At 44.0% G+C, this 13,097-nt stretch overlaps 1 protein-coding gene across 1 annotated transcript in view; it reads right to left on the bottom strand.

Moving 5' to 3' along the window:
* Window positions 1-13,097, bottom strand: part of LOC146789753 (multidrug resistance-associated protein 1-like) — a 621,679-nt gene that overhangs the window by 88,098 nt on the left and 520,484 nt on the right. The window contains exon 25 of the mRNA XM_085632086.1: window positions 422-548. Coding sequence (XP_085488212.1) covers window positions 422-548 — 127 coding nt within the window. The remainder of the gene's footprint in view (window positions 1-421; window positions 549-13,097) is intronic.

The raw sequence follows: 13,097 nt of genomic DNA, 5'->3' as shown, positions 1-13,097 counted from the left end.
AGATAGAACGAGGAAAGAAAGAGAGCGGGGCTGGTTTGAGCATTTTGCTTTTGGTTCCTCTGTCCGGCCCTGCAGCCCCCTTTAAATTTGTGGGATTCCCGTGGATTATTTTTCAGTTACAGCCCCGTTCTGCATGTGAGTCTATTTACAGATTGATGCTAGTCATCCACAATAATAAAACAGGGTAACGCACCGAGGCGCCTGTCTACCATGTTTAATCTGCAATACTATATATAATAAATGTATGCATTCTTCTGTATTACGATATAAGCTCAAAATAGTAGCAAGAAAATCAACTGAAAAGTGGTTTCTGTAAAATGTATTACCCCAGGTAGCAAACTGGGTGATCAATTTCCCACTTAAAAAAACCATACATAAATAAATGAACGTGCAGATATTGGGATCATTTGCGTGGAATTACCCTTAAAGAATTCATCACTGCTAATCCGACAAGCCCAGGGGTGATGCTCTCTTTGCAAATCACGCCCACGACTGCCACGGCAAATACTAAGACGTTACCTAGGAAATCACATCGCAGGCCCAGCCATCTGGAAAAAAGCAGAAATAATTCACATGGGACTGTTGCACTGTTTCCATCAATCGTGTCAAAGCAAGGTAAAGCTGGCCATTCTCTCAAAAGCAAACAGGGTAACCCAAAGATTAAGGCCTCCCAGGAATGTGTATCTCTTCTGAATAGGGGTAAATCTAAAAATAGTCAACTTTATCTTGAAATTTCATGAAGGGTACTCAAAATGATACATGAAATTTCAAGATAAAATTGACTATTTTTAGATATACCCGTGTCTTTGCTGCTCATTTAAAATATTTAAAGTATATCTTTGCGAAGATTGATTTCTAAGTATAAAAGAACTTTGTTGTCAAAATAACCTTGAATAATTCATTAGGCAGGCAACTATTACATCTGCATATAACTAAGAAGTGAATAACCGAACTAAGTACTCTAATAAATCCCTTGAAGGCACACATACCAGTCCATTTATTTTGCCCAAGCCCTCAAGGGTAGATTGGGTTGTTCCTTACATTTACCTCTTATGAATAGGAGCAGTGCAAATTCGAATGTAGCTAATTAATGAAATTCGGGGAGGAGAGGAGACTCCCACTAAGATGTAGGAACACAAGCAAAACAAGCATTGGCAAAGCCAATAGGTCTTACTTTTGCGAGAGTTACTCTTGTTGTAAATGACAATGTCTTTTATCCATATGTTATGGAATGCAGTGGATGTATGTGGTGTGGAGTGGAATAATGAGGGTTGGATTATAATCGTTAGGCATTATGATAAACACTGGGAAGGCTTGTGTGACGTCAGATGCATTCTTACGTGAAAGCTTGTTATAATATTGTCCGGAGCCCATTTCACCTTAAGGATGTTAATGGATCTATACCACTAGAACGACCAACCCATGCCATCACAGTAAACCAGATTTAACCAATGTGCCTAGGCTATAGGAGAGGCTGAACTGTACAAAAGATTTGTGGATAGCTTTTTAACACCAGGGTACTTTACTGTAGTCAACCTATGGACCAGGAAACAGATGGGATGTGAGCCACCGGTGCAAAGTACTAGAAAATGTATCACAGTAAGATCTGCTCACCGTGGACACCATTGCTGAATGAGGGAAGAGGAATAAAGAGGTGGTCAAAAGGTTCACTTTAGGAATAAAAAGCTGTAAAAATTACTTGCATTTGTGCTAATTCAACCCATTTCGCCGCTGCATTTAGCCCCAAACGACTGACCCTGACATGCGACTGGAGGGGATTAAATTTGGCAGCCAGAGACCATACAACTTACACAAGAGCTCAAAAGAGGGACAGCTGCACAGAACGGGATAAACAGTTGCACGTCATACAAGGAAGAGAAAATTTAATCTGACACATACCGTATTTCTAAATTTTAATTAAAATGGGCACCAAAGCTGTTGTGTCCAAACAATAATGGTAACGAGGTTTAGAGCTATTGGCATTGTAAATGGCAATCAGTCTTTCCCATGTGTTTGGACAGCAAGGAGACTGTTACAGTGAGCAATGGCTAAAGTGGAGGCAGGCAGATAGGAAAAAAAACAAGGTCCCAATTACAACTTCATATGGTAGCGAGGTATGCAGTGGCAGACAGATGGGTGTAAGGAATGTGTGGCGGGTGCGAAGTATGCAGGCTTAGCTGTTTGTTAGGCACACAGCAGGCAGAGACTGTGAGGGGCGAAGGAATGCAGGTGCTATGTCATACACTGGTGGCATCTGAAGTTAATATAGGGGCCAAGGCAATCCGTGAGGGCAACACTTGGCATTAGGGCTGGCCTTAAGGTGGTGCGTGCGGAGCAGCTGCATCTGGCACTAACCTTGGAAGGTGTAATGCCTGCTGCAAAGAACGTGTGCCATGCAGATCACACTAATGTATTTTATGTGGATAGCTCAGTAGATTTCTGCTTTTTTAAATTTTCTAACTTGTGTTTCATAAATTACAATCCCATTTTAACACAGAGACCTATGAACTGTCATAAAGAGATACATGCAAATTGCATTGTATATGTTAGAACATTATGCTTTCCCCCCAGTCTTTCATTATCTTAATGTTGCAAAAAAATATTTGCATGGAAAGAAATTCATTCATTTTGGTAAAGCCATCCCCAACCACTGAGGTACGCTTTACATCCTGAGTTTGTGCTTCTCCAGACCAAACACTCTTACATTATCCTGACAACTGGATGACATGTGATTCCTACAGCTGGTAATCCTCATTGTTTTATGTAACATTTCTATAGGCTCATTTGCATACGTATGATTCACTGTCCCTTGTGACGTAAAGTGCTCTGACACCCTACACTCGTATAAGTAGCGCTATAAAACAAATACAATATATTTACTAATATTAATGTGGTAATACTGATTGCAGGTAATATCGACTTGATGCCTATTCTCTGCTACGTGCCTCACATGGATGTCCATATTGTTGATATCTGTTATGGAACTTTTACTGTTGATATTTGTTATGTAACTTCTACTATACTCCTTTGTCTTCAAAGGCCAGGGCGCCTTGAGAGGGGGAGTTTTTGAGAGGGAGTGAGAATTATGAGAAGGGGGAGGGTGTAGAATGCCAACAGTGATTTTTAGAGGTCATTTTAAACTCCCCAGGCTCAGTGGCCCCCTCTATCTTGTTTTGCTGAAAAGGCAGATGATTGATGCTAACCTTCTTAAACACACTGGATGTGACAATAATATTAGTAACAACAACAAAAGCAAAAGTATAACAGGTCATTTTCATAGCGCCCAACACGAACTGAAAGACCCCGTGGCACTTTTATAGGTGCTAAGATTACACAATTTAAGGAATAACAAATTACAGCCGAACTTCGAGAGTGCTTAGAAACAACCTAAACTCTGGTTTAAAAATATAACTGCACAACTCCCTTCCTCCCCCACCACGACAAGTATGATACGAAGATTTTATTTTTTTATCAACACTAATCATGCTGGGCTAGTGGCTGCAGTTTCACTTTCCATTGGTGTTATCGTCTAACAATACAGGGCGGACTGAGAGAAACTGCCTGGACACAGGACCAGCTGACGACTGTGCTCGAACAATAATACCCGCACATGTATGTTAAAATGTCGGTATGGCTCTCTCTGGGTTTCATTCCTGTAAGGTTCATATGAGTGAATACTGCTACCATTGTCTACATACGGTTAGGTTCACTGCTCTCAGGGCTGTTACAAGAGGTTGCTGCTCCCTAACCCTATGTGAACTGGTCCTTGGCCAACCGGTCGCTCTGTGACAGCACTTTTGGTTGTGGCAGTGTGAAGCAGGTACACGGTTTTGGTTACACAAGGATGGGCTTCAAGAAACTAGGAAAGATTAGTCAGTTAAATAACTCAACAGAAGCTACGTGAAAAGGGAAGTCGAAGTGTGGGGAAGCGCTTAGGATCAGGAAAGCACCTGGTGGAGAAAGGATCACGTCTGGGATTAAAGGCGAAACTGAAAAAAACCTACAGGAGACCGGCAGAGGGTAATGCGATAGTTTAGACAGCAAATCAGAAAGAGCAATAAAAAAAATGCTCAGTGCAGAGGACATAGGGAGCTTGTTGCTTACCACGTGCTAATTAATGAAAAATACAGAAAGCTAAGCATAAAGAAAGGCGCGCGAACGCCAGGCGTGCTGCGCTGGTGTTAAAGCATTTAAAGTCAAAGTGCAGCATCGCTCTTTGAGACCGTGGGTCATATTAGTGATAAGGCCGGATTCTTGTCTACTCAATTATCTACAAGAACCCTCTCAGGTCGCCAGGATCTTTTTACTTGCCAAATAGCGTAGAGCGAGTAAACACAATTATCAAAATATATCTACCGCAATTTGACATCATTAAAGGATAGAGAACTCAGAATTTAAAGTTTTCGAGATTTTATTATGAGCAAAAACATCTGGACATAAAGGCACCTCAATACAAGGCACAAAAGATAAATGGGCACTAATACAAAAGCCAACCTACGAAGGATTCTCATTCGACTAAAAATGAAAATAATTACTGATTCTAAAAGCATCAAGTAAAGAATCGTTATGCTGATGTCAATTTTTGGAATCATTAATCAAAACATTTCTGTCCCTACTCTATTCTAAAGTGGCATCCCTACTTAGCATTCCCTCCCAAGCAAGAGAATCATGAAAAAGGTGTCAGGAGTGAAACTTCCTAAGAAGTCTTCACTTAGTGAGAGCTCGATCTAAGATGCTCCTTCTAGCTTCCCACCTAAGCTCCATCTGATCAACCCACGGGGCACTGTCCCTAATACAAAAGCCCAAAATCGTACAACACGCCCTTCGGCACACCCCTTCAGCCAGGTCTTCCTCTGGTAAGTTTCCATCCAGAGCTGTCCATCTTCCATCGTCCATTAGCTTGACCTTGGGTCCCAGGCACCTTCCATACTAAGAGTTACAGATGCACATTCCAATGCACTCCCCTGTTGGCTTCTCACCGTATCTTAACTCCTAAAACAAAGACTTATTCTCACTAACGAGCTAAATGTCCTTGCACCTGCAACAGAAACATGGGAACGAAAAGAAAAACTCTTCGCATCTTGAAGTTTTACATTTCACTGCAACTCAAGTCTTAACCAAGAAATCCCTGTCGGCCTACAAAATATAGCTAATAAAAGAAACGAACAGGCCTTCTCTTCTACATATGCAGTTAGGCCTTGCAAAATTAAACACACTATGAAATCATATTCTAAGCATTAATTCAACATGATCATCTTATAAATAAGCAACCTACTTTTTAATTCTAACGTGGCACACGTTTAATCCATTACATTGTTTAGGGAAAACTAATCATCTACATTATACTAAATACATTCACGATAACTTGTAACGTTAAGCTGCGCAAAAACGTTATTACACTTCTAACACTTCTATATTAAACAATTATAACAAACACATTTCTATGTCACTCCTAAACCTACACGTTGATTAATATGCGGGTGCTGACTAACGGTGAATATGATGCACCCCTACAAATCTCAGAATCACATGGCGCTCTATCAGTTCCCCCCTTTGATGACACTTGTCATCACACCATCACAACCTCATTCCCTTTGGAGAAAGAACCGACCTAAACAGTGCTTGTTGCCATTCTACTCTGTCGGAACCCCTCCATACTCTTAAGGTTCTGATATTGACTGTCCTGCAGTCTCGCCATTCGTTTCTCATTCACTCTGAGAGCTCTTTCAACCTTGTTTCCCCTGTACCACCTCCTCCTGCTTGTGCGACACTATATATGAGGCTACAACTATCGCAACTATAGCAGCTATCACTACCACTAAAAGTGTACCTATCACTAATTTAGCCCTATGGTGAGTATTCCCAGCTTCTGCCATCTTCGTAAAGTTCTCAGAGTTCAGTTCGACGACAACCGGTAAAAGTCTCTTTCTCACCCAAATGTTTCTTTTCAAATCAGTTCAGTCACCACCTTGAAGCTGGAAAACCCCTAATAATTTTCAGTTCCTTATTTACACAGTCCAGAAAAGACTTCCCTAGCCCTCTTTCGTTTTCTCCAACGGAAAGTCCCTAAATTTATTCTTCTTCCACTCGGGTTTAGGTTATCTTCTTTCAGACTTATATACAACGAGAATTCACAATCAGTCCAGAACAATATTCGGTCCCAAAAGCTCCAGGACCCCCTGCAAGATTTCAATTCGAAGTGTCATCAACTCCTGAGGTGCTGGTATAACAACAAAAGTCGGAAAGACTAATGTGTCCAAAATCAGTTCACAAACTTTACTCAGAAGCGGTGGACTCGGAATATGGAGGGTCAATATCCCATTGATCTCCAATCCTGGGATTTTCAGCAACACTTCTATCTTCAGGTTTGGAGAACTGCTGACCAGTGTCAAAGATCTCAGCCTCCCCGTGCTCGGTATGCCTGGCATCAGTCACAGCGTATGTCCACTCTGGTGAGGCGTACCTTTGACACGGTACTCTTGCTCTCCTCGACTTTCTCAGGCCACCTTGAGCTTGCCCTTCGCCACTCTGCTCCGATTCAGACGTTTCAGAAACTGGGGCAAGATCTCTTCCCGGTGCCAATCGCAAGTTTACCCATCTCTGACTCACGGACCAAACTCTTTCTGCTTCTGTGGCACTTCTGCTCTCCCTTCGAGTACCCTGTGCACTACTTTCTTCTTCGGCAGATTTTCACTGCTGTATTCGTAACTAGGATTATCTGGTACGGCCCACGCCAACGAGCATCCAGGAAACTCTTCCTCATGCGTTTACGCACAAGTACCCAATCCCCTGGGCACAAGTCGTGGCACAGGTCACTTGTGGCTGGAACAGCTGCTGCTTGCACCTGCTGAGACACAGAACGGACTACGTCAGCCAGGCCTTTACAGTAGTCGAGAATCCAAATCATCAGTGATGTTAATCAAAGCAGTGGCAAGTATCGCTGGCAAACGCATCGCTCTCCCCATGTGGATCTCATGAGGCGACAATCCAGTCCTCCTATCAGGCACACTACGGAGACTCATGAGAACTAAGGGTAATGCGTCTGGCCATTTCAAGGATGTCGAAGTACACACTTTTGCCATCCGGGCTTTCAAAGTCCCATTAACTTGTTCCACAATCCCAGAAGCCTCTGGTCGATAACTGCAATGCAACCTTTGGTCCACATTCAAGGCAACACAAAGCAATTTCATGATCTCACTATGGAAATGTGTTCCTCTGTCTGACTTAAAAGAGGTCGGAAAACCGAACCTCGGGTTAAGCTCTCTCAGTAGTAGCTTGGCTACGGTGAGTGTGTTACACCTACGTGTTGGGTAAGCCTCCACCCATCTAGAAAAGACACATACTACAACTAATATGTACCTCAATCCATTGCACCTTGGCATCTCAATGAAATCCAACTGCATTCTATTGAAAGGCCCACCTGACCTCCCAATATGACTCAGAGTCACAGCTGTCCTTTTCCCTACATTCATTTGTTGACACGTAACACATCTCTGACACACAGCTTCGGCTACTGCACGAAACTTCGGATTGTACCACGTTTGGCGAAACACTCGCACCATCGCATCCCTGCCAAGAGGTACAGCACCATGTTTCAATCTTGCCATTGGATTCAACAGACATTCCGGCAACACAGCTCGTCCATCATTCGAAATCCATACATCCACATCTCCTTTCTCACATCCAGCTCGTATCCAACTATCCCGTTCTTGGTCAGAAACCTCGTCTTGCAACCGTTTCAGTTCTTCTCATGTATCAGCCATGGCTAACAACACGTTGAAATCGGTTCTTTCTTGGCTTTCCTCAACATGCATTTCAGTGAATGTGCATCCCTGTTCTGCACAAAATCGAGCAACTTCATCTGCATAGTTATTACCTAATGACACAAAGTCATTCCCCTTGGTGTGTGCAGAACACTTAACAACTGCGATTTCCTCTGGACATTGCAATGCTTCTAACAATTGCCTCACATAATCCCCATTTCTAATGGGTGAACCAGAAGATGTCATAAACCCTCTCTGTGACCATAGCTGTCCGAAGTCATGAACGACACCAAACCCATACTGACTATCAGTATAAATCGTTATACGGATCTTGTCAGCAGCCAAACAGGCACGGGTCAAAGCAATAAGTTCAGCCACCTGTGCGGAGTATACTCAGTCTAAACAAGCGGCTTCAACCACTCCAGTGATGGTACATACAGCAAACACTGTTTTCAGTCGCCCAGCACTGTCTCTTAAGCATGAACCGTCCACAAAGAAAATTTCATCTGAAACTGGAAGCGGCTCATCGACAATGTCAGCTCTCGGTTTGGTGCACAATTCAGTCACATCAAGACAATCATGGTCCTCACAATCTTCATCATCTACATTTGGGATAGGCAACAGCGTGGCAGAACACCTCTTCAGCGTCACATTCTCTGCAGCAAGTATGACTTGTTCATAACGCGTCAACCTATTATTCGTGAGGTGCTGTGTTTTAGTCCTGGTCATCAACGGTTCAACAGAATGTGGTACATAAACAGTAAGCGGATGACCCATTACAATGCTCTCACATCTTTCGATACTGACACCTGTTGCAGCAACGGATTTGAGACATCCGGGCAACGCAGAAGCTACTGGATCTAGACTAGCTGAAAAATAGGCCACTGGTCTACAGACACTTCCATGAATCTGAGCTAAAACTGCCAATGCACAACCTTCCCTTTCACAGCAGAATAAGGCAAATGCCTTGTTGTAATCAGGCATTCCCAAAGCTGGAGCGCAACACAAAGCTTCTCTCAGCCTCAAAAATGCCCTTAAACAGTCTTCGTCCCATGGTACCGGATCACTCACATCCTTACGTGTCAGCCGCTGTAAAGGCTTCGCTTCAAAGGAAAAATTTGGGATCCATTGGCAACAGTAACGAACCATTCCCAAAAACATTCGAACTTCCCTCTGAGTAGAAGGAACAGGCATTTTCATAATAGCCTCAATGCGATCCGGTGACACCTTCCTCTTGCCTTTCTCAATTCTGTGACCCAAATACTTTACTTCACTCAAACAGTACTGCAGCTTGTTCGGAGACACTTTATGCCCATTTTCCGCCAGATAATTCAACAGAGCAACGGTATCGATCCTGCAAGCGTCTTCAGTTTCTGACGCAACAAGCAGATCGTCAATGTACTGCACTAGAACAGAGTTCTGTGGCAGCACAAGACCTTCGAGATTTTTCTTTAAGATCTGATTAAAGATAGACGGGCTCTCTGTATACCCCTGTGGGATACGACACCAAGTTAACACACGATTTTCCAGCCGAAAAGCAAAAAGAAATTGGCTCTCCTCGTGCAGAGGAATCGAGAAAAAGGCTTGACACAAGTCAATCACTGTGAACCATTTAGCTTCACATGGGATCTGAAACAGGATCACAGATGGATTCGGTACCACTGGACAACATGGAACGACTATCTCATAGATTTTTTGCAGATCTTGTACAATCCTGAACTTCCCACTCGGTTTCTGTAGTCCCATAATAGGCGAATTGCATGGGCTACCCATGATCTCCTTCAGAATTCCCTGCTTGATCATAAACTCAATTACAGGCTTAATCCCTGCAATAGTTTCGGGTGACAAATTATACTGAGGCGTCCTAGGGAATTCTACATTTGGCTTAATCTGGATTTTCACTGGGTCTACTCCCTTGATTAATCCGATCTCCTCTCCACTGAGGTCCCATACATCAATTGACACTGAATCCCTCAGATCAAGTGGCAGTTCCTCCACCGTCAATGCTGGGTACATTTCCACACACACACTCTGATTCGCAACCTTAAAGGTCGCATCGTCATCCCTCGTCTGTACTTCCACTCCCTTCGGTGTACAATAGATTGTGCAGTTAAGCTTGCACAATAGGTCTCTTCCTAACAGGCAAAATGGACTAGAATCACACACCACAAACTGGTGTCGATCCCTGAAATTCCCTATCTTCACTGGAATTGGCTCCGTCAATAGACTAGTCAGTTTCTTATTTGCCACGCCAACGACTTGGATTGATTGTCCAGAAAGGGGTAGGTCTGGGACCACTGCAGATCTTACAGTCGATCGAGCAGCGCCCGTATCAACCAAAAAGGTCATAGGGTGACCGTCAATATCTGCTTCCACAAAGGGTCCCCTCTGATCTACCTCTAAGACAGCTCCAAGCGCACAATCCTCTTCTCCTCTCGAGCATGGTCGTGCCAATAGGTCTAGATCGTATTCCTCACTCCCTTCAAACATAGGCATCTGCAAATATGTCCGAGCTCCCCGTTGCATATTCTGTATCTTGGGCATTGGGGAACCTGCATTTGCGGAACACCCGTCCCCCCTTTGACCATCTTAGGTTGTGTCACTGTAGGGACCATGTCCGCCACAGGAACCTGAACTATCTCTCCTTCCTGCTGTATCTGGTTCAACGGGTTCAAAGGACACTCGCGTCTCCAGTGTCCAATCTGGTGACAAAGATGACATGCTGTAGTCTTTTTCAATGTCGCCACATCCATTCCTGTCTTAGGGTCTATTGACTTTGGCCTCCCCTGACCCTGGACATTCTGGATTCCTCCTTGATTGTTTCCCTCCCAACGTTCCCCCATTAGGCTGTCCCTGGGCTGTTTGCATCTGAACAAGCATTAATTTATCCTTCAACTTCCTGTGCTTAGAGTCTATCTCATCACTACAGTATCTAGCATACCGTAAAATCTCATCTACAGGCTTGTTCTGCCAACAAATCAGATGCTGCTGTATCATGAGACTAACCTCTGGCCTCAATCCCAACACAAACTTAGAAACAAACTGTCCCATATCTTTGGTAGCCAACACATCTAGGCCACTATACTGTTTAAAAGCCTGTAAAAGTCTCTCATAAAACTCATGCACCGTCTCCTTAGGCTCTTGCACTGTCCTATCTATCTTCACCCAATCGATGTCCTGAGGTGAGATTTTCGACTTCAACCAAGTAATCACCTGTTCAAACTTTTTCATCACTATAGGCGACGGACCATTCGAAATCGGGTCCCTGTCAGGCTCCGAAGTCGGCCACTCAACAGCAATTTTACATGCAGACCACAAATCATTTGGAACCACAATGTCAAATAGGGTGTTCAGATCAATCCACAATACTTTCGAGATTTTGACAAAGCGATCGACTTGCTTATACCACTCCACAGGTTTCTCCCTAAGTTGGGCAAAGTCATTTGTGAAGGCAGCCAAATCACCCCTACTCCACGGTACATGTACATATCCTCCATTCTGCACCTCTCGTAAAGGGTAATTCCCTATCTCCGTCATCCCTCCACCCGGAGGTGGTGTCTCTCCTATTGTTCTCTTAGAGCTTTTCTTCTTGGACCACCTTTCTTCCCACTTGTCAAGCATAATCAATGCACGCATTGCTATGATTAGATCTTTGATATGGGTTCTCAATCCCATGACTCTTTTTTCTTCTAGTTCCTGGTCACTGTACTGCAACCTATGACTTCCTTGCAATGATTTGGTTTTAGACAAATCCACATCATACCGCTTGGCCAATTCTGACAATTTCTCATGAGCAGTTCGTGCTTTGCGAGTCACATCCTTCGCTACAAAAAGTAATTCATCTTGTTCGTACATTAATGTTCTCGCAAGAGGTAAATTTCCACTTATTATCTCATCCACCTCTGCCTTCAATCTTACAACATCTAACATCCTCCCTTTCAGGGCTCCCTTCAGTACTTCTCGACAAACTACACCATCCTTTTCGTTGTACCCACATTCTCGTTCCTGTGACCCACTCTCTTCTGACATACTCATAGGAACAGAACGATTCACGATTGTGCCTCGTTCGCTCTCTGCTGTTATCACACTCTGGTTCTGGTTTCTCACTGGTGGTGTCCACATTCTCAAGTCTGACCTTGACTCGGCCAAAGACCTTGGTCTCACTGGTCTCGGCTCTCCCTGTCCCCTAGAGGAGTCTGCTGTGGCTGGTAATGGCGTACTCCATTGTATAGGATTTGGAGTCTGCTCCATTCCACTCACTGACCCACTTCCCTCGGCCACACTCCTCACTCCTACAACTGAATGTACTGAGCTTCCAACCTTCTCTTGATCTGGGTTGTAAACAGAAACAATAGGTCCAATAGTGACCGGTACCTTTAGAGCATCCGGTAACCTCGCACCTCTCCCAACCTCTGCGCTAGCTACAGACTGATTCCTAGTGCCCTCAGCTCCTGTCGAGATCTTCCCTTCTACTCTCACGTCTGACTGGGTTGGTACTCCCCTAGTCCCTTCCATCTGAGCTGACTTCCCTTCCGGGGCATCTGGGTTGTATGGAGGTGGTCTCCCAGATAATAACCTCTCTAGTAGGCTATCATCAGTATCACTGTCATCCTCATCTTCCGCTCTCTTTAATCTTTGAATCATCAGTCTTTACCAATAAGGGATACAGTCTGTGTCCTTCTATTGCCTGTACTCTCCATCTTTTCTCTTCTGCATCCCATCTCGCATCCTGGAATGCCTTAATCGACTTTTTCACCCTTTCCTGGTTTCTGTCTCTTCTCCTATTATGCGCTGCTCTAATCCACGCATGCAATGCTTCAAACTGTGTTGGCCTCGGCAAAGGTCGTAAAGCCGCCATCACAGACTTCAACTGGTACAACACTTCCAACCTGAATGAACCATATCTCGGGAAAGCTAATTCTCCTTCACCCTGGGTCATTTTGTACCAATTTTCATGCCAAATTATAGTATGCAATCCCACATTTCTTGCCATGTAATGTGCCGGAGTATCCTCGGGAGGGGCTTCTTCTCCCCCACGAGTAACCACATGTTTGTCACCTCTACACAATTCTCGGAAAACTTTAAAGCATTTCATGATGACCAAATTTTGAACGCACACAATATTTCCGTTTACTTCCTGGTATCAATACACCAATGACAACGTGACCCACACCAACCGACCTATCGCAGCGCGACACCCTCTGACGTCACTTTTCCTCCACTCGCAGCAGCTCCCCTCCTTCACAACTCACGTCTCACCCTTGCATTCGTCCCATTCATACGCTGAAATAACCGTTTGTCCCAAACGAGTTACTTCTCTGACTGTACGTCCAC

The sequence above is a fragment of the Triturus cristatus genome, chromosome 10 (assembly GCF_964204655.1).
Source record: "Triturus cristatus chromosome 10, aTriCri1.1, whole genome shotgun sequence".
In the NCBI taxonomy this organism is placed as follows: domain Eukaryota; kingdom Metazoa; phylum Chordata; class Amphibia; order Caudata; family Salamandridae; genus Triturus; species Triturus cristatus.
Note: the sequence above shows the minus strand (reverse complement) of the source record. Positions and strands in the feature narration are given on the sequence as shown.